General features: G+C 42.4%; 2 protein-coding genes and 1 long non-coding RNA gene across 5 annotated transcripts in view; 1 reads left to right on the plus strand and 2 right to left on the minus strand.

Moving 5' to 3' along the window:
• abcf1 (ATP-binding cassette, sub-family F (GCN20), member 1) overlaps positions 1-11,082 on the minus strand; it is a 32,435-nt gene extending 21,353 nt beyond the window's left edge. For both annotated transcript variants that reach the window (XM_063185881.1, XM_063185882.1), the window contains exons 1-18: positions 10,855-11,082; positions 10,219-10,268; positions 10,034-10,108; positions 9,229-9,355; positions 8,723-8,763; positions 8,498-8,617; positions 7,614-7,664; positions 6,935-7,045; positions 6,233-6,298; positions 6,041-6,109; positions 5,820-5,915; positions 4,903-5,025; positions 4,377-4,477; positions 4,152-4,237; positions 3,349-3,488; positions 2,127-2,275; positions 1,277-1,360; positions 706-830 (exon numbers count right to left, since the gene is read on the minus strand). In XM_063185881.1, the coding sequence (XP_063041951.1) occupies positions 706-830; positions 1,277-1,360; positions 2,127-2,275; positions 3,349-3,488; positions 4,152-4,237; positions 4,377-4,477; positions 4,903-5,025; positions 5,820-5,915; positions 6,041-6,109; positions 6,233-6,298; positions 6,935-7,045; positions 7,614-7,664; positions 8,498-8,617; positions 8,723-8,763; positions 9,229-9,355; positions 10,034-10,108; positions 10,219-10,268; positions 10,855-10,921 (1,681 nt within the window). In that variant the 5' untranslated portion in view covers positions 10,922-11,082. The remainder of the gene's footprint in view (positions 1-705; positions 831-1,276; positions 1,361-2,126; positions 2,276-3,348; positions 3,489-4,151; positions 4,238-4,376; positions 4,478-4,902; positions 5,026-5,819; positions 5,916-6,040; positions 6,110-6,232; positions 6,299-6,934; positions 7,046-7,613; positions 7,665-8,497; positions 8,618-8,722; positions 8,764-9,228; positions 9,356-10,033; positions 10,109-10,218; positions 10,269-10,854) is intronic.
• LOC134436604 (uncharacterized) overlaps positions 1-20,821 on the minus strand; it is a 265,909-nt gene that overhangs the window by 21,873 nt on the left and 223,215 nt on the right. The gene's annotated exons all lie outside the window — the stretch shown is intronic.
• Positions 10,393-19,094, plus strand: c20h6orf136 (chromosome 20 C6orf136 homolog). Of its 2 annotated transcripts, none has more exons than XM_063185891.1 (7): positions 10,393-10,505; positions 13,083-13,246; positions 13,672-14,460; positions 14,733-14,821; positions 15,399-15,599; positions 16,386-16,455; positions 17,219-19,094. In XM_063185891.1, exons 2-7 carry the CDS (start codon positions 13,148-13,150, stop codon positions 17,360-17,362), a joined length of 1,392 nt encoding a protein of 463 aa, XP_063041961.1. In that variant the 5' UTR covers positions 10,393-10,505; positions 13,083-13,147; the 3' UTR covers positions 17,363-19,094. The 2 variants fall into 2 exon arrangements, with proteins under 2 accessions (XP_063041961.1, XP_063041959.1); XM_063185889.1 differs by lacking the exon at positions 10,393-10,505 and adding an exon at positions 11,784-12,018.

The raw sequence follows: 20,821 nt of genomic DNA on the forward strand, positions 1-20,821 counted from the left end.
GCTTAGCTAGTGCATTGTTTTAATCCGCCGATTAATGTTAAAGTTAACTTGACTGGTTTGCCGGTATGATCGTTTGAATGGAAGCGCTATTGCACTTACTTCCTGATTCGCATTGCATTCTGGGTACTGTAGTCGAGCCGTAGTCATAGTTGTTTCCTGTAACGCATGATGGGAGATGTGGTTCACTCACTTGGCTTTTGTATATGGGCTCTTGTTTCTGCTACTTTGAAGCTGATAATTGTAGTGATGGCTTTGGTGTTTGTATGTATCGAAATTGATTAAGTGTAATGTCTGTTGTTGGTGATGCAAAATAGCTGTTGTGCATTCTATTGTTGATATTTATGGATCTTGTTTATACTTTAAAGAATTAATTATTTATAGAAACTGCAGATATTTATTCAGTAATTGCTGAAGCTTTATGGTAAATTTGTATTTGTTATTTATATATACATTTAATAATATAGCATCTAATGGATAGCACAATTTTTGGTGTATTTTCTACAGGTTTATAACCTGCTGCTGCTGCTGATGCCGTGTTTACAAGTGTGAAAGAAAATAAACAACATTTGGACACAGAGTTATTTCCAAAGTCTCGCTCTTCTAGCGCCCTCTTCGGTGGGGACAAAAATTACAAAAAACCGAACAATGTCTCTTTAAAAAGGATCAAAAGTGTGAGGTAAAACGTGATGCCTCATGAGAACTCACAATAGTTTCCTCTGTAGTAATAGAGCTTTTGCATGTCTAAGTGAACGATATCTGTACAGACTTCATCCAGGAAACTCTGGTCGTGAGAAACAATAAGAAGAGTCTTTTTCCAGCCTTGAAGATAACTAGACAGAAAAAAAGAAAAAGAGAGGAAGAAAAGCAAATAAAAAATGTGTGTAAGAGACAGGGAGAAGCTGACAAGCAATCCAACAATGCTTGGGGTCAAGCAATAGTCATCTAGTCATCAAGTCATCTATATTAGAATATACACCAATTACTTCAGTTACAAATTGGATGGGCACAAAACCATGAAGGGAATTTAGATGGAAACTGCCTTTACAGCGGTATAATACTGTGCTGTAGCCCTGCAGTGGCTCTAATGGCAGAGCTCTGGGCTACTACGCTGGCGACCCGGGTTTGATTCCGGCCCGGGTCATTTGCTAATCCTTCCCCATCTCTCTCCCCATTCATTTCCTGTCTCTCTCCCACTGTACCGTCATAAATAAAGTAAAAAATACCAAAACACTCTTAAAAGAAAATAAATAAATCAAAATAACATTGTGTTGCGTACTTGTTAAGCCAGATGACGGCGTTGAGATCCAGGTGGTTAGTGGGCTCGTCCAGCATAAGCAGCGTGGGCTCCATGAAGAGGGCCCTGTGAACCATCCACACATACATCATATTACATTACAGTACATTATATATTCAGGGTTCCCACACCTTTTTCATTAACAAATTCAAGCACTTTTCAAGCACCTTCAAGCACCACATTTTCAGTTTTCCAGCACCTTTAATAGGTCGCGGGAAGGGGGTGTGGGAGTCCTCCCCCAGAAAATGTTGCGTTTCTAAGATGCAGTTTCCTGCATTCTAATCAATTTTAGGGTGTCAAGGGCAAACCCCATCTGACATCTCACTCCCTCAGATTTTTGATGCACCTGAACAATTTATTTCTATTATTTGGCTTACTGAGTTTGACTTGACACAAATTTCAAGCATTTTCAAGCACTTCACAAAAAATTCAAGCATTTTCACAACCTTGAAAACACTTAATTGAAATTCAAGTATTTTCAAGGAATTCAAGCACCAGTGGGAACCCTGTATATTGCATTACATTACACTTAGCTGACGGTTTTATCCAAAGCGACTTACAGTTATTTTACATGCACCCTGCTGAGGTATTCCAGGAAGCTGGTTTCCTAAAAGGGCGTAATTGTCACATTCTTCTTCTTTTGCTCTGTGGCACTCAGGGGTGGTTTGCATACGACATGCACTACCACCATTTACAGCGCTAAGGGAACTCCATTCATGCTCAACCTCTGCTAGTCTCCTGAAGGGGTGTACACACCTTACGTCGCATGGATCCAAGAAAAGTACATTTATGAATCGTCTCTACCTTATCAATCGTCTCTGGCGACACCAACCTGGCAAGGGAGACTCTCATCCTCCAGCCTCCAGAGAACTTCTTGGTGGGCCGGTTCTGCATCTCCGAGGTGAAGCCCAGACCGGCCAGAATCCTGCGGGCCTTTGCCTCGGCAGCTGCGGCACCAATTATCCTCAGCTCTTCGTAAACCTGAAGGGAGCAACAAAGAGTTAATCTGGGGTGAATTTCTCAAAACCAAAGTTGCTTACTACATTAGCTACTTTGTTGTTTTCAATGCATTTTCCCATTGGCAACTACCGAAGTTGCTAACAGGCTAACAACTTCTCTTTTGAGAAACTCACCCCAGAGCTGTATAATAGAGAGGTACTCTTCCAGAGGTCATTGCAGCACCAGTAGTACAGCCGTAGCAAAAAGTTTTGTCGCCTATCCATGTGTTTGGAACAACAGCTAATAACCACACTGCTCCAGGGACTATAACAAATACCCTGTAAATAACCAAGTTGCTTTGGATAGAAGCATCAGCCAAGTGTAATATATTGCTGAACTGTCTGTGCGTAATTGGCCAGGGTGGTCATTTTGTCAATGTGCTAAACCTGCAATCACCAACTCGCTGCACAGATGCAGCATTGTGATTGGAGGATAGAGCCAGGACAATTCCATGACCATGACTATGGCCCAGGGTTCTTTCCATCATCCCAACTCCCGTCCTGCCTTGTGGTTACGGCCTCGTGGTGTCAGATGTCATGATGTCGTGGCCCAATTTCGCCACGATTTATCAGTTGCATGACTATTTGGGAATTGGGTTGATTTTTTTGCTCAGAGGTCAATCAATCATGAGTTTGTACATGGGGTAAAGACTAGCAGTTTCACCTCATGATCAGCTTGCGATCTGCAATCATATGGTTGCAAGAAAATCAAAACTGGTAACTGTCTGATAACCTGCAAATAAAAAAACTAATACAAATAAAACGTAACAATAATAGTGGTAATGTTCAGAGATACGATAGATGATAATAATCTTAACTGATGGTAATATTGCTAAGTTTAATTTTGGTTTATTTTGGTGTACGTTGGTCATTATATTTATTGAAAGATTTATTTTGTTTGTTATGCTTTTCTTGCCTACTTGCCACAGCCGCCCTAACTACCCCTCGCGGACCCCCAGGGGTCCCCAGCCCCCACTTTGAAATCCACTGCTGTAGGTTATGCAGTTGGGTTTGGGCTATTAGCTAGGTTGCAGCCTAGCATCAGCCCTTCCTCACCTTGTCCAGTCTGTCTGTCACGCTGTCGTCTCCTGCCTCCAGTCTGGTCTGCAGCTGCTTCTCCTCCTCCAGGAGCTTCAGACGCCGCGTGTCCGCCTTCAGCACCGCCTGCACTGCCGGAGTGTCGTCAGCCACCACCTCTGCGCACACGCACACACACGGCAGGTTTGCAAACATGTCCCAAACGACCATATCAGCATCCAGCTACGAGTAGGCCAGGTGATGGTACTTAACCCTTGTAAGCTGTTCGGGTCATTTTGACCCTTTTTTTGCTTGGGAAAAATAGCATCAGTTATTTTTTTACAATGAGATTCACTGGCTTTGGCTCATTTTCTGTGAGGAACAAGAATTTGAAAAAAAATGCAGGAATGATGAAGGGAACATGAGGAACAAGAAGCTGCCTACACATATATATGGATATTTTTGAAAACGCATTGGTTTTGGCCTTACATTTACACGTAAAGGAAGTTTTAGAGTGCACATTTCAAAACTCTGGCTTTAAAAATATCCCATTTAGGGGGCTATAACGCATCCGTCACAATAGAGTTTCTTTTTATCCACGTCATGCTTACATGTAATGAGAATATCAGCATTTCAGGAAGTTTTGAAAATAAATGAAAGTCTACTGTTCCAAAAGTTTCCTTAAAAGTAACAGAAAAATCGGTTGTACATTGGTTGGCTGAATTCAATTTTAAAGTTAGCTAATAGCTATGTGTTTCAAAAAGTGTCAAACTTTCAGTGTGTGATATTCCCTGCGCCTTCAGGGAAACAGATAAAGAAACAGAGCAGCGACTCGGCTTTACCTTGTTCACAGAGAAGAACATCAATGTTAGGTGGGATGCTAAGGGCTCTGTTGGCAATGTGCTTCAGAAGTGTGGTTTTTCCTTTCCTGATATTGAAAAAAATAAAATAAAAAAATCATCAAAGGAATACAGAATAACCTATTTTTAACTCCAAATATATGTTAACATGCAGTATATGTAATAATAACCTAATAAAATAATAATGTATTTCAAGATGAGATTTACCCGTTTGGTCCAACTAAACCATATCGCCTTCCAGCCACAATCAAGAGGTCAGCGTTAACAAACAACTCCTTCCCGTGAGCAGATATGCTGAACCTTTCCAGCTGATGGGTGGGAAAAAAGGCACAAGATTAATTCGGATCCCACCAACAACAGCGAAGATTAATCATAAAATGCTAAGTGAAACGAATAGTTTACAAACTCAAGAGAAAGGTGTGCATTTGTATTTGTAGAGGCCGTTTATACGGGGACGACTACGAGTGAAAACGTCAAAATATAAGTGTCTTTCGTTTACACGGCAACCACGCCTTCGCCTGAGTCTGCATCTAAATGGCAAAAAAGGTAAACGTTTACATCACACTGCCGAGTAAACAAATAACACCTAAAATATTGTCACTTTCACTCACAATTGCTCTCGTCACCATATAAACGTAGCCTTAGAAGTGTGTCTGTGTACAGGACGACAGGAGTGAGAAACAAAAACATCTATCTTTGATTTTACAATAAAATCAAATAGGTGATGCATTACCTTGATGTCCGAGGCGTTCTCCAGCATGGCTTGCCTGGAGGACAGCTCAGCCACAGAGACGGAGAAGTCTCCCTCTGATGCGTTCGCCGCTCGTACGCTCGCCACCTGCCTCTCGTATTCCAGCTGGTTAACAGAACAGAGAAAAACTTCAGTCAAAGCCATGACACACACACACACACACACACACAATATTAGAAGAAATTCTCAGCCTGACAACTATAAACAATTAGCCTCGCGCACCATCCTTCGTATTTCCGCCAAGAGACAAGAGACCGCACTAAGACTGGTACCTTTTTTCTGTGGAGCAATGTTGAGCGGCAGGATTTGGCCGTTGTTCTGATTAACGGTCATACATTGTAATTTTATCCTACGGTAGGATGTTCTGTCAGACATGTCTGTTAAATGGTCTGTCAAAGATAGACATCACACATGTTTGTTCAACAACTTCTCCTGATTTTCCGAAAATTGTCTTCCCTCAATCGCGTCAGATCAAACAACCCCCAGACCATGAATACGAAATGAAATGGTAGTATTATGGGATGATCAGGATCAGGCTAATAAACAGTAGGGATGAGCGATACCACTTTTTCTGAAAACCAATACAAGTACATTATTTTTTGTACTTGCCGATACAGAGTACCGATACAATACTTTCACCCCCAGCATACACCAGTATTTTTTTTAATAGTCAATTTCCATGTAGATTTAAATGTTAGTGAATATGTATGAGGTGGCACCTTTTTCCCATGCTGCTTTCAAGTCAACAGAACATGACAAGATGTTGCGTTGTTTCGTGTAATAGCAGTATCGGTGCCTGGTATCAGCAGGTGTTTTGACAAGTACAAGTATGAGTATGAGCAATTATCTGGGCCGATACGATACCAGTATCCGTATCCCTAATAAACAACAATGCTTGCCATTTTCTTTTTCTTCTTCTTCTCCTTCTTGCTCAGGTTGGCGTAGGGGTCGTCCTTCTCAGCCTCCAGCTGCTCTCGTATGGTATCTTCTGCACACTGCACGAAACAAGACAGGGGTGGACAAAACAGATGGCCTTGGTAAGGACAAAATCATAAGGCGTTTAAAATATCAAAACAATGCTGACATGGATTAGGTTTCGATAGCGACGGTGTGGCTGTACCATCATCGTGTCATCCCCATCGCTCTTATCGTCGTCCTCGTCATCTTCAGGGGGAGGCGCCTTACCTCTCTGTACAATTGAATAAACAAAACCAATTTGTAAGTGTAAAACTCTTATTTCTTAACAAATAAAGCAATTATGCTCAAAGAGATGTAGCCTGCTGGGCTGTGCTCGGTGGCATGGCCTACTTACCTTGGGCTGTTCTTTCTTGCCTTTCTTCTGAGTCTCCTCTTCATCTTCCTCATCAGCCTCTGGAGACTAAATATAAATAAACAAAAGGAAACTTTATATCCTACACCATATCTAGTGTTCTAACAGGTGTGTGTTTCGCCAAGAGGAACTTGTATGTTGCTAAGAATTTAAAGGTGGTCTGTGTATTATTTTTTAACAGGCTCTTTCCAGAACTCATGCTGGCCATCCAAAAATGTCAAGAACACTTACCACCACCACCACCAAATTCTAAGTATTCATTATGACTGGGGGAAATTGCACTTTTTATACAGGGAAACGTGGATCTTCTCCATGTCCGTCATTTTGAATATGCAGAAATAGACATTTTTAGTTGCAAAATGTACTGTACTTAGGTCATACGAGTAGATATTAGTTTAGTATTTTGCAAATAGTCATGAAGAGATCAAATTTGGCAACATAAGGCACAGTTTCAAAGAGCAGCATAGTTGAAATTCCTTCTCTGTCCACCATTCTACACAGTGCACCTTTATTTTTCCAAAAAATAAAATTGTTCTAGCAGTTCAGCTGCCTATGTCATGCTTACAAAGAAAGACACTTAAAATAATAAAAAATAACCTCATTCACATCGACTTCTCCCTTCTCTTAAGAAATAGATAGGTTGAGCCATACACATACACAAACAAGCTTTCACAGATGTCTGACCTTAGATGGCTTGGCTGCTGATGCTGCAGGTTTCTTTCCTCCTTTCTTCACCCCCTTCTTCTCCTCGTCTTTCTTCTCGGGTTCCTCATCCTGCTCTTCATCAGAGGCGTCCTTAGATTGGATAGAAATGAGAAAACAGCAGCTGTTAATAACATCATCAGGGCCATTATTGTTGACTTTAAAGTCCTGTTCGCATCTACAACACTAGCTATTAAGTCAGCATGTCGTTATAGTTGTCATTATAGAACGGCACCATTCACTAGAGTTACAACGATTTTTAACTAGTAAAAGTTGTATTTATCCTTAATAGGCATCATTGTAGATGTGAACAGGCCTTTACTGTCTAAGAGGGTTCGCCAAAGCAATGCATTTTGAGCAAGCAGATGGAAAAAAAGAACAAGACAAAAAAAAAAAAAAAAAAAAGAGTAAAATATATGTCCTCAGCATCTTCTTCCACGTCTGAATGAGTGAAAAAGAAAGGCTGGAGGTGGGAAGATTAAGAAAAGGCAGGATGAGTGGGGGGGGGGAGGGGGGTGGAGAAGGGGGAAGGGATAGGCTGACTGGCAGTAACTGGGTGGAAGTGTTAATAGTTGGTGGGATAGCATGCAGCGCAAAACATGAGGGTGTTAGTCGTCGTGTCGGCGGGAGGCGATCGAGTTTGGTCTTTGCTCTTACCCACCTTGTTTTTCTTGGACTTAGGTTTATCTTTTTTCTTGCCCTTTGGCACTTCCTGTGTCACGGACATACGGGTAACAGACAACATGGAGAGAGACAAAATTTAGATCTGGTTCATCTTCCAATCAAATGGCACATCATGTTGCTTCAAAGATGAGCTCTTATGGCTGCATATCCATTCACGTCATGCATATGAAGACACAACAAACAGTGATTGAAGTTGAACAGATGATGAACAAATGAATAAGTGGAGAAATGAATAAACTAATGAATGGTGCACAGACAAACGTCTGTACATATTGAAATGATTGTGAAATATCAATTACCAGTAAATAAATTACTGAAATGTCAGTGAAGTGAGGACAATTATGAGAAAACTTTAAGCCAAGGCAAGAATGTATGGGAATAAGAGTGCATTGTGTGAGGATGTTGTTAAGATGGGGGTTTCAGGTTTGAATGGTCCAGAGGAGCTAGGAATGGATGGGGATTTTTAAGGGTGTATATCAGAAAAGACAAAGAAAGGAGTGTGAGGAACTGAGACATTACAAAGGACTGTGAGATGATTCATCACAAATGAAAATGTTGAAATTGCATGCCTATCGACATCCTTCACATAAAGGCAAACTTAATGTTTTCACAATTAAGGATGTCAAACACACAGAGCCCAACCCTCGAAAATATTGCTAATCATTATTTAGTGATTAATGGAGTAACGTGAGTAATACATTTTAGGTTTGTTATGTAATCAAATTGTATAAATCATTCTGACAGATGTGTACCATACAATATCACAAAATCTAAAACATGAAGTCCAGTTGAATAAGTTAAACTACTTAAACTGCATTGAAGGTTAGATATCACATTGTCCGAAGCGCGATCATCACTCACTGCAGATGCTTTGCTTTTAGATGGTTTTTCATCCTCCTCGTCATCCTCCTCCTCCTCCTCCTCTTCGTCTTCATCATCATCACTCTGTCCCTGGCTAAGAGCTGCAAAAATGTTGCCTCCCTGATACGAGAGAGAGAAAGACAGAACAAGAGAGAGTGAGAGTTAACGGGAGCTTGCCATGCCAAAGTTGACATTTGAATATTATGCTCCGTGTTAATTGCTCACCTTCTTCACGTTTTTCTTCCCACCTTTGCTGGGAAGCACAACTAAAGGAGGGAAGGGGGGAAAGGACACCCGGCACATCATTTACAGGACAGAAATGCAGACAAAATATCGAGACAGTGTTAAGATCAGGAAACAACTGAAGGAGGCCTGGTACGATTCTCACTGATCCAGATAATATCCATTAAGTTTAAATGTGAGCAACGATTTATTTCTTCTTGCAGATTAGAGAAGAAGTCCAGATACCTAGTTCTTTACAACTAAGCTGTCGGGACAACTCAATGGTCATTTTTTTAAAGAATGAGACAAGCAAGCTCCAACACACACTAGCAGCATTTAATATAGCAGCAATGTTTCGGTCTATTGAACTTCTTCAAGCAATCACTGCAGGAGCTTTCTTGTCTCCAAAGTTGGTGACCCAGGGGTTCTCCTCCGATGCACCTGACCAAAGGAGGTGTGCAAGAATTCTACACGCAAACGCACACACACAAAACAAGTTTAAAGAATACCTTCTTCCTCCTCATCTTCATCACTGGGCTGAACTGAAAGTTTCTTCAGTTTCTCCATGACATCTTCGTCGTCATCATCAGCATCGGCTGCTTTACCTTTTCGACGATCCTTCTTTTTCTTCTGAGGCTGTGTAGAGGCAGGGGCATCAATGTTAGCATAGTATTCCATTACGGTTTGTTGATTGCTTTATCCAAGGCAACTTCCAGTTAGCTCCAGGGACTGTCACCACTTTCCTGTAATATGTGAAATTAGGTGCCTTGCTCAAAGGCACTTCAACTATGGATGAAGGTGCGCCGTCACATATTCTTCCTACTGGTAAGGATAAGGATCAAATCTACAATCTGAAGACTCCATCCCTAACCAATCAGTGCAACCTCATACCCCTGGTGTGATTTTTTTCAATGCTGTTTGAGCAGGTTGCAATGGCAGACGGCATACCCTTGGCGGGCCAGGTTGACTCAGTTCCCTAGAGCCTGCCCTAAACACAACCGCCAGTCATGTTGCCATTACAGCTAGTTTTTTAGTGCAGTGGCAGTTATAGATGCCAAATGCCAAATATTGCGGAACGTGACGGGTCAGAATGACTGTATGTAGAACCAATATAGGTCGCGACTGGACCACTACTACTAGGGCTGTGCCATATCTCAAATTTATATCATGATATCAATATTGCTGTCAAACAACATCAAATTTCATAATATCGAATTGAAACAATATTTTTGGATTTTTCTCACAATCGAGCAGCCACAACGACTACCATGACTTAAGTTGTGGACTGTAAAGGAGAGAGGGCATTACACTTACTTGCTTAGAGTGGGTTTCTTTCACAGGCTCCTCTTCTTTTTCAGGCTTGGTATCTGATGCCAACTCTTCAAAAAACTGTGGGTTAAACAGTGAGAATGTCACGCAGGTCCTTGTTTACATGTCTTACAGGTCTTACAAGGTTTGTTCAAAAAAATAAAGTTAAAAAAATCTTCTTGATGACTTACACTCTTCTTCCCCTTCTTGTCTTTCTTTCCTTTCTTGACTGGTTTGTTGTCTAGAAACACAAAGATGTTTAATGTTAATGAACGAGCAAAAGAGAATCAAAATGTGAACAATGTTGGTGCAAACGTTCCAGTTTGGAGACCCTGTTCTACCAGCACAGCACTTTTGCCTGCGTTGCCACAATGTGTGGCTTGGCAAAGTTGGCCATAGAAACAAAGGAACAGGAAAATGTAATTCCATGTAGATGAAACATTGTTGCAAGCTGTCAGCAATTACAGGACTTCCGCCTGTAAGTAATCGCAAGAAGTGGATAGAAAAAAAAGATAGTGTATATGATGATGTGCTTTAACATCGTTCAAAATTGACAGCTGACATTTCACTTATTTCAAAGCCAAACCATAAGACAACATTTGCCATATGCCAACATTTATGAATTAAACCGTCAATGTTTAAGGTGTTTATGTTATTTACTTTCACATATTGGCTAAAAAGACACTTATATTTCCATCTGTTTTCTGGTAGGCGAGTAGTTTCAAAGCTTTATCTGCATTACGTTGAAGTAGGTTAGCTGGCTACTACGTAGCAAGCTAGTTAGCAAGCTAATAGGTTCATCATCACTAGTAGAGGACTTGACTTGCCTGATGATGTTGTCGTTTCTACTTCATCTCCCTCCCATAGTTCCACGTCCTTGCTTTTCTTGGGCATTTTCAGTTCTTAAAAAGTAATGCTCTTCTGAGAATTCTCACTGGTTTTTAAAACACTGCAGGGGATACTGCGATATGATCAGTCAGCTTTACGGGTACTGCGCACGGGATGCTAGTTGCTGCTGATACTGCGGCGCTCACATGCATGCGGTGCCGTTTTCCCACACCAACGAGTTCACAGGAGAGCCGGTGCAGTGAAAATATCATAGCGCCAACAGCGCAGAGATGGACTCTATCAGTACTGCATCGATGCTGATGAAAGCTGTCGTGCCGAAAAGCGAGTCCCTGCCAGAACACGAGTGCCCTCATTGAAACCAATGACATTTTTTGAGAGAAAATTATACACATTTTTGCAGAATGAATTACATGATTTATGAACTAAAAATATGCTTATGAAACATTACTCGTCCTCCACTTAATATGAGCTATTTGAATGAAACTGTAACATTTGTTATGACAATTATTCGATTCTTTTATGGAAATAATACTGAAATTGTAACCAGTTCTTTGTAATACTTCCAGAAGGAATGTAGATGCTTTATTGATAGGCTTTCCATCTTAAATTGTGTCGGATTTATCTGCAAAAATGGGTAAAAACTATCTGAAAAATTGGTAATCGGTTTCCATTGGTTTCAATGAGGGCACTCGTGTTCTGGCAGGCACTCGCTTTTCGGCACGACAAAGCTAGTTTTCCACAATACTAGATATTTAGTCTGTCCATCTGTAATATATTTGTAGATTATCATAAGTCGACACAAGACATTTATGAACTTAGTAATATATATGCTACGATAATGAAATTGCATTTTTTTCCAAATAAAAGTGAACGTCGTTGTGCCAGCCAATCAGTGACGCCGGTGCATGAGAACTGGAAGCGTGTTGAGTTGACGCTTGCGTTGTGGCTAGTGTGTGTTCTGGACTGAAGACTGACTGGCAAGGACACTGGAGATGTAATGACATTTGTGTAATGCTAAGCGCCGTTCTTGGAAGTTGTTGGAGAGACATTCTGATATTTGGTGCATCAGTGGGCTTCAAGTGACAGCTTTACACGCTCTCAAACAAAACTACGACTGCTTCTCTGGCCTGGTTAAGAAAAAGGTAAGCAAGTATGGCTTGCCTACACAAATTGCATGGCTACCCCGCTAGCTCTGGTGCTAGCATATTAGCATGCTTTTGGACCAGTCAAGTGACGTTAGCCATTAAAGTTAACTGGCGATTCTACATCATCAGTCTGTCAACAGTCGATGAATTTACTGTCAGCATAATCTGCTGAAGTGAACACGATACACTCTTGAAAATTAGACCGGTTTTGAGTATGCTCTTATGTGACTAATGTGAACTTGCAGACTAGTCCTACAGACCATTTGGGTTGGCACGAAGGAATCGGTTCACAGCCAAAACTGGGTTCAAATAACCTTCCTGTGAAGCTAACAGTTCGTGAGTTTCCTAACAGGGCTAGCTTGCGTGTTATTAAACAAATGTCAACAGGACTGCCCCTTTCCTGTGTTGACACGATTGGGACAGGGGGCTAAATGATGACTTGACGTGAGATTCGATTAAATGCTATGGTCTGGTGACGGGGGTGACAACATTATTTTAGCAAACGTCGGACGTTTGCACATCATTTGCTAGTTATCAGTCAGCTTTCATTTCCTATTACAGTATCTAACGTCCGACATATGTTGTATGTTTACCGTACTCATACAGCCATACCGCGCGCGCAGAAGCATGTGAATGTGCGTGTGGTGATATAATGAATACTGTATATTGTTGGTGGTCTTCCCTTCCATCTTGTTAGCTACAGAAAGACGTCTTCAGACCTTAATCGAATGATTTTCAAACTTGCTGCTGCCACTCACGTTTAGAGTGTCATGTGCTCTTTTGGCTTGACTTGTTTCCTGAGCCTCGAAAGCACGAGAGGTCAAAGTCTCCTCACACGCCCCATTCATACTTGTTATTATCGATATACTACTACTTACTACGAGGCCAACCAAGCTTCTAGCAGTCGCAGATATGAATGGCTATTGTATTTTTTTAATCGTGTAAAAGGAACATGATCTCAGCACCAAATCTGTAGGTGTGCACTTTGACAGCAGAATCAAAACAAACCACCTAAAGGGAACGACATGCGGATTAACTGTGATGACATATCTTTCCTCCAGTTGGTGTAATGGTGAACGCTTGCTAAATCTGTCCCTGGGGTCACCCCTGCCCCTTGCTGAGGTGAATGGCTGCGTGCAGAGGGGGTGCCGCTCTCTGGGTGGGGTGTCTCTGGAACCAGGGCAGCAGTCATCTGAGGAGGCAGCCATGCTGGACTGTGTATCAGGTAGGCTACGTACCTATTTACACAAACACTTAAACTATTTAAAGGGTGAGTTCTATTGTTGTTTTGATCATAGTTCGTAGTTGCAGTGTTTCACTAGAGAGAATAGGCCTATGTGTTGCATACTGTGGAATTATGCGGTTGTACACACACACATACACTCACACACACAAATGTATGACCTGAAGGATGCACATGTTTTACGGTTCCATTATATTTCCCATAGCTATCGTCACTAAACTCTATCGGAATACTAAACGATATTCATTGTCATAAAGAAACCGTTTCTTAAGAGTCCAGAGTTCGACTTCAAAGAAGATAAAGTTGACATTAGTCAAGTCAGTGTGTTAACGCCAAATAAAAGTGTTAAGATCAGTGCGCTCCAGCTCTTTCTTTAGACTAGCATTGTCCCACTGTATGCTCCACAGATGCTTGAGCAGCCCTTGAATGGGTCGGCAAGGACGCTGTGCAGTGCGTCGTGGGCCCTGGTACCGCCCAACAGCCTGCGCTACCAGAACCTGAAACCTCCCTCGTTGTCGCACCCCTTCCACCATGCGAGTCACCATCACCAGAGCACCACCACTACCAGCAGCAGTGCAGTTACTGCTGCCGCCACTGCTGCAGTCTCGGATGAAGACCTGGAGGCCACCGTCAGCCTGTGTGTGCTGCTCCAGCCCAGGGAGCACGAGGAGCAGCACACCCTGGTGGAGGTGTCCCAATTTGGGCAAGCCAAACTAAGCGAGCTCCTGGCTCTGGGACACAACACCAGGCCTCTGGAGTTTCTCTTGCCTTTAACGACGGTGGACGGACGCAGGGAGGACGACATAAACATTACCGCTAAGGACAGGAAGGAGGGGTGTTTGGAGGGGCAAGAGAGTCCGGGGACGGAGGCTAGCGGGTCCTTCAGGAGCTTGTTTGAAACGGAGGGTTGCCCTGCGCCGTTTGTGCTTGGTTCGCGCTTCTACTGTTTTCACTGCCCTGGACTGGAGCCCTTGCTCCCCAGCAACAGTAACGGCATCAGCAGCAGTATTGGGGATAATATGCTCAGCCTGAGGCCTGGGGGACATGAGGTGATGTTGCACACCGTGGGGCTTCCTCCCCTGCCCTCTGTCTTCCACCTCCAGGCGGAAGCGGACCGAGCGGAGGGGGGCAAGAGCGACCGCGAGCGGGAGAGCGAGGAAAAGCTGGCAGTGATGTATGAAAGGTTACGAGTGGAGGTGGGTGTGGGGGGGGTGTGTGTTTTCTGTGTATGCGGATCTGTGTGTGTGTAATGCATGCGCAAATATAGCTGGTTTGAAATTCTTTCTGTGTGTGTGTGTGTGTGTGAGCACATGTGTGCATGAGCAAGCAAGCCTGTTTGAAATTCCTTTCGGTCGTTGTCCTAGTTTTTGACTTAAAAAAAATAAGTTCTTGTTATTTTTTTACGACCCTGTTTGACCTAGATTTAATCTAACCTGGTTTCACCCTGTTGGGTTTTTTTTTTGTACAGATTCCTCAGTTTTTCATGAAGAGCCATGACTATGGCCTTTACTCCAATGACATTGAGTTCATCAACGGACTTCTAAACACCAAGACGAAGTAAAGACCTCCTCTTCTGTCTGTCTGTCTGCCTGTCTGTGTCTGTCTGGCATTTGTTTATGTGGGATAATGGCTGAACTGTATCCGGTGCATGCTGGTTAATTTCCAAGTGTTTTGACAATACCTTATACCAAACTTTTTCTCTTTGGGACTCCCTTTTGGATCTAATATTTTTGCAACATTCCATATTCCGAATGTAAAACATTTTGTTCTCTCTTAACATTGCTGTTTTTAGCATTCCATATGGACCAATACACCATACTGCAATTTATTAAATTGTTCTGTACGACTTACCTAGGTGTGTGAAACCTGGACATACTGACACATGTGATATTATTCGGGTATGAGTTTAATACAGATTAAGCATGATCAATTCTATCAAAGGATTGGGGGCACAGGCGTCTATGAATTTATTTAGATTTCTGGGATTGTGATTAGTGTTTGTGTGCATGGGCGTGTTTGCATATGTGAGCCCTTCCGCTCGTCTGTGTGGATTAATGTGGAACGATATGGAATGTGGTGTTGGAGAGGAACTGTGTGTAACCTTGGGGTGCGTTTGTGTGTGCATGCTTTGCAGGGGCCGCTTGTTGTACCAGCTGACGCTGTCTCTGTGGCGGCTGCTGTGTCTGTGCTACTATGCGGAGGTGCGCATGGAGGTGCTGAAGATGACCAAGCACCCGGAGGACGGCACTGTCCGGGCCCGCTGGAGGATCAAGGGCCTACCCTTCCACTTACTCCTGCTGCGCTTCTACAAGAAGGACAAGAACCAGCTCTATAGGTAAGACCACGTATATATAAAAAAAGAAATGTTTGCTGCTCCATATTGGTAAAAAAAAAGAAGAAAAATGCCTCAACTTAACATATTTAACAAATTGACGCCTAAGGCACTTGCAAAAAAAAAGGGTGCTGAATGCCTAAGCCCTTTTTAAGGAAAGCTGCCCTCAGCCTATAAAAACCTAAATATCTCAGCCTCTGAAGCACATAAAAACATGCAATAAGAAAGCATTTAAATGCTAAGGCCCTCATCTTTCATTAGAATGTGTTCATTCATTTCAAGCAAACAAAGATTTTTAATGAAGTTGCCTCAAATCTCATGAGCCTGAATGTTGCGTAATGCAGCTCCAGGCGCCAGGGCCAATGTTGCACAACGTAACATCAGGCATCAATGGGTCAATGAATAATCACTGAATTCAATAACTGAACTGTACAGTAAAGAGAATAACTGACTGGATAAGTAAAAGAAAGTAGTAAAAACAAATGGATTTCATATATGGACACTCATATGTCCAATCTTGACACTTCGAAGCACTTTGTGAAAAGCAATGTGTAACTAAATTTGGCCTGTTTACTTTGTATAGTATGAATTTGCTCATTGTATCACTATTACATCGTGAAGCAAGGTTTAGATTTTACAACATATTCTCCCAAACACCTATTTTATCTGTTCTGCTTTGGTCTGCTCAGTTGTCTGTTGGCCTTAATTTGTATTTTAGGAAGCAGGTTAAACTGCCTTTGTGTAGGAAATCTGCTTTAAAAAAATAAACCTGCCTTTCCTGTTTTGTAGGAATTTTGATGCGTTTTCCACATTTTACCTGGGCTCAGATGGCCTCATCCATGGCCATAGAGTGGAAAAGGTGAGTCTTCATGCACTTCAAGAATTCCTGCCAATTTCTACATGCCGTTGTACCGTTTCACCTGTGTCTTTCTCAACGCCCTCCCGAGGGCTCCTTAACTCCACATGGGGGGGCTGTAGAGCCCCTGTTGAGAAACACTATTCTAACCCCTGGTTTATACATGGACGTATCCCATTGACTTAGAATTATGGGGTGCACTTTTGGACCGTCCACTCCGTTACCGTCACTCCATCCGGTCAGCCAATCAGAGCACATGTACTGTATTCATTTAACACACGAAAAGGCAACCCCCATTCTGTTAAGACAGGCACACAAGGTGGGGGCGCTGTGGCGCAGTGCGCTAAGCCCCCCACATTTGGGCTTGCATGCCCACCCTCGGGGACCCCGGTTCGAGTCCCCATTCGTTTCCTGTCACCATCTTCAACTGTCCTGTCAAATAAAGGCATAAAAGCCCATAAAAATATATTTTAAAAAAAGAAAAAAAAGACAGGCACACAAGGCTATCCTAACTTGTATACTGCTGTACTCTGTACTGACCCCTTACTTGCCTGTGTGCAAGCACTTTCTCACGTGAACCCCAGACAATTGCCGCCTTCTTAGCAACCTCCAGAGTTCGTCTGGGAATGCGTATGTGTATTTGAGAGCACTCTGAGTCCACTGTATACTGCAGTTGCAATCTTGCACTATGTGAAGACATTTTTTTATTGATTGATTGATTGATTGATTGATTGGTTTTTCTCCCTTCCTCCCTCCCTCCCTCCAGGTGATGCAGGCCCAGCCTCCCGTGCTGCCCCGGGTCACTTCTCTGCTGGCTGGGGCCCTGGTGGCTCTGGGGATCCAGGAAAATCGGCCGGCTCTCAACCTGCTGCCCTTCCTGCTCTCCTCCCTCAAGCAGGGCAGAGAATGATGGAGAGAGAGGGGGGTGGGTGGATGGGGGCTGATGTGTGAAAGAGTGATTGGGAGTGAGAGTGAGCGAGAGAGTGATAGTGAGACTGGGAGAATCTGGACTTTGGAGGTCAAACAGGACCTGGACTGTGGAGAAAAGGAGTGTCTATGTGCCAGAATTGGGCGGGGATTATGAGAGAAAAGGAGAGGGGAGAAGAAGTAAGAGAGCTGTTAAAAAAGAGGTAAGCGGTTGGGTTGTTCACGAGGCAAACGAGGGGGTGATTAAATGCCTACAACCCTCGGTAGGAAGAACGCATCATTTTAAAAACAACAATAAGTAAATATCACACTTGAAATGACTATACCTGTGGGTTTTTTATTTTAATTGAAATCATCCTGTTCTCCCTACCCCTCCCCTCTGCGCTTCAATTGTACAGACAAAGCTTTAATCCTTTGGTGTATGTGTCCCTCCCGTTAGACGCAAAGCGTTTGTAGTATTCGTGAAGAGGTGTCTCAAACACGACCAGAGTTATTATTATTATTATTATGCAAACCAATGCCCTCCATCGTGTCCACCCGTTCGGAGGAGGATCACCGAACTTTCTCTAGGAGCTTTCAGGGTGGCTTCTATCTTAACGCACAATCCATGCACGCACCTTAGGCAAGCTGCAGTGGCTTAAATGATGTACAGATTATATTGATAGTGATATTAGGAAAGTACTACAAACACAGACATTATTTACACATATCCCTGTAGACTTGTATATTTCACAACATTTGAGAAACCCATTTTGACTGAGACAGACTGAGATGCATTGTTTTGCTGATACTGGCACACAGCATCATACCAGTGATATTTTGTGATGTTCTCTCTCACAGGGTACACTTTTACAGTTATTGATAAACTGGTTGATTTTGGACAGCCACACACCCATTCAAGAGCAGCATGTATACTGTCAGACATTTCAGAGTAGGTAAGATGTGAAGGATAACTTAAAATAACGAAGGGCGAAAATACAAGGCATTGGGTAATGTTACTTTTTCTTCTCCCTTTGGCTGTTGGAAATGGTCCCCTATTCACCTCAACTTTCATTGTGTCACTTATTCTAACTCGGTTATGGCTGAGAGGAAATGTGTAGTAGCAATTAATCTCAGTCAGTACATTCAATTTTTTTGTCTTTGTCTCATTTAAGAAGTTGAATCGTGGACCCATGGAATCAAAATACTGTACAGGACCTAATCAGTTACATTTGGAATATAGCTGAACTGTACAGTTTGCAATTTTAACCCTCAAATCCCCATTGCTCTCATTAATCCGAAATCCTAATCTCTATGTGAAGCTGCCAGAAACCTCTATTTAAAATTTGTGTCAAAACCATTGGCTTACTATAGCGAAACACGTCCTGTTGTCAGAGAGCTCAAAGCCAATACGTTAAAAGTTTAAAATCTCATTTTTAGAAAATGTAATAATAATACCAAAAAAATGATGGTATACTTCCTCTGTTGTTACTGTCTGTGACCCATCTGACGATGCCACACAACTGCAAGTAATGCTCGTGCTTTGTAAAAGTCTAGAGTTTTAAAAAATAAGCATGATCGATGTCACTCTACAGTTATTACTCCAGGAAACCTACAGTAGAAAAACTCATGACTAAACTCCTCATGCTGGTACTGTGATGGCAATTATGATTTTTTTTTTTCTGTGTGTCTGTAATAATTCAACTTTGCAGTGGAATAAAACAGTATGTGAATGATCTAAGAGTACACTTTCATTATGATTATTACTAACATTACTTTCATTATCAATATCCTATAACCCTCCATCTGACCAGACCTACTGTATTTTGGGTAATCATTTGGGTAAAACATGTATGTGTTCATAGCCTGGCGACGCCATCCATGTACTCCACCCAAAGATTTTGGCTCCGCACATCGTCTGGCAAAAGCCTCGAGCTCGGTTCTCTCAGTGTTTAGCCAATCAGCAAACAGTTGAGAGCGGTGACGTAGAACTCACCCGTGAGCTCCGTTACTGATTGGTTAAGGAAACTATATTCGCACTTTCGGTTTGTTATGTGTATGCTTTTGCGACGCTATAACGTAACAGGCATGCTAATAAAGCACAATATGGGTTTTAATTTGAGTTTGGAACTTCAATTAATTTAAATGATAGAGTAAGATCAGACCATCTCCCATCGTCCACGGAGACGGATTCCTCATGGCTTTTGCCAGACTGATTGACGGAGTCAACAGTCAGCTATTCGCCCAGGCTAATCTGTTCATGAATAAAAACAGAAAACTATAGCTTGTATGGCTATAGTTAAACTCGGTTCAAGTTGAGTTAGTAATTGTAACTATGCATATATGCATTTATAGGGTAACCAAAATGATATTTAGCATGCATCTCATCAAATGTGCAAGGCCATGATGGATATTGTTCTGCTGAAACAGCCCTGACAGGCACTTGTGGTGTTGCATAACCCAAACCTAAAGTTTAAGCTGACCCCCAAGCTAGGCTTGGGCAAGGTGCCACCCTGACTTAGAATAGACTAGAATAAAATACAATATAGAATACAATCGAATGGAAAAGCCTTTTATTGTCAATATAGTACAAGGAGATTTAAAGAGCCCCTTCAAGGTGTACACGGGGCAAAGTATAAAAGGACAAGTAATGCACTAATGAACTAATAAAAAGGTACTTGTACTATATTCAAATTCACTGAAGCAGGCTACGCAGACAGACTGGAAGACAGACAGTCTTGAGCCCAATTTGTGAGCAGCAGCATACTGACTGATAGACCTTGTGTCAATGCAACACAACCCACAGTTAGTCCAAAGCGAGTCCAAGTGGTATAAAGTTTAAGCTTAAGGTAAGCGACAGTATAGGCCTACTGTATCTGGGCGAGATGCCACCAAGACTCCAATGCACCCTGGCAGGCATGCAGGCACCGAGGCAGGCACTACAGGCAAGGAGGTAGAGAATGCGCGCACATCAGTGGTACAGGTGCTGGACAAAATAAAGTAAATGAAATAAATGATAGAAGTCTGCAACACTGTTAATGCTCCCAGTGATTTATTTGCATGACGTTTCGGACCTTCGTCCTTTTTTCAAGTGCAACAATTGGACTTGAAAAAAGGACGAAGGTCCGAAACGTCGTGCAAATAAATCACTGGGAGCATTAACAGTGTTGCAGACTTTTATCATTTATTTCAGGCACTACAGGCAGGCAGTTGGGCAGGCAGGCAGTCAGGCTCCTGATTGAACTCACCGTGTCTTCCATTCAGCCTATTTGGCTCTCTGCTTCCCAAGGAAGTGAGATTAGCTGCTTAATGACATGAAGGTGGTCCAACACATGAAACCACTAATGTCTCATTTTGTCTGAGATGTCTGGACACGCAAGTGTTCTTTGCGTGCAGTGGAACGTGGAAAGACTGACTTCAGTGAGTTTAACTCGAGCAACTCAAGGTCGTTTTTCCACTTCAG

This window comes from Engraulis encrasicolus, chromosome 20, assembly GCF_034702125.1.
Source record: "Engraulis encrasicolus isolate BLACKSEA-1 chromosome 20, IST_EnEncr_1.0, whole genome shotgun sequence".
NCBI lineage: Eukaryota > Metazoa > Chordata > Actinopteri > Clupeiformes > Engraulidae > Engraulis > Engraulis encrasicolus.

What these genes read in the sequence shown, in the direction of transcription:
- c20h6orf136 (XM_063185891.1), top strand. Translation starts at nt 13,148, where the DNA reads ATGGCTGCGTGCAGAGGGGGTGCCGCTCTCTGGGTGGGGTGTCTCTGG. An exon ending in ATGAAAGGTTACGAGTGGAG is followed by an intron (nt 14,461 to 14,732) that starts GTGGGTGTGGGG and finishes TTTTTTGTACAG; the next exon opens with ATTCCTCAGTTTTTCATGAA. An exon ending in GACAAGAACCAGCTCTATAG is followed by an intron (nt 15,600 to 16,385) that starts GTAAGACCACGT and finishes CCTGTTTTGTAG; the next exon opens with GAATTTTGATGCGTTTTCCA.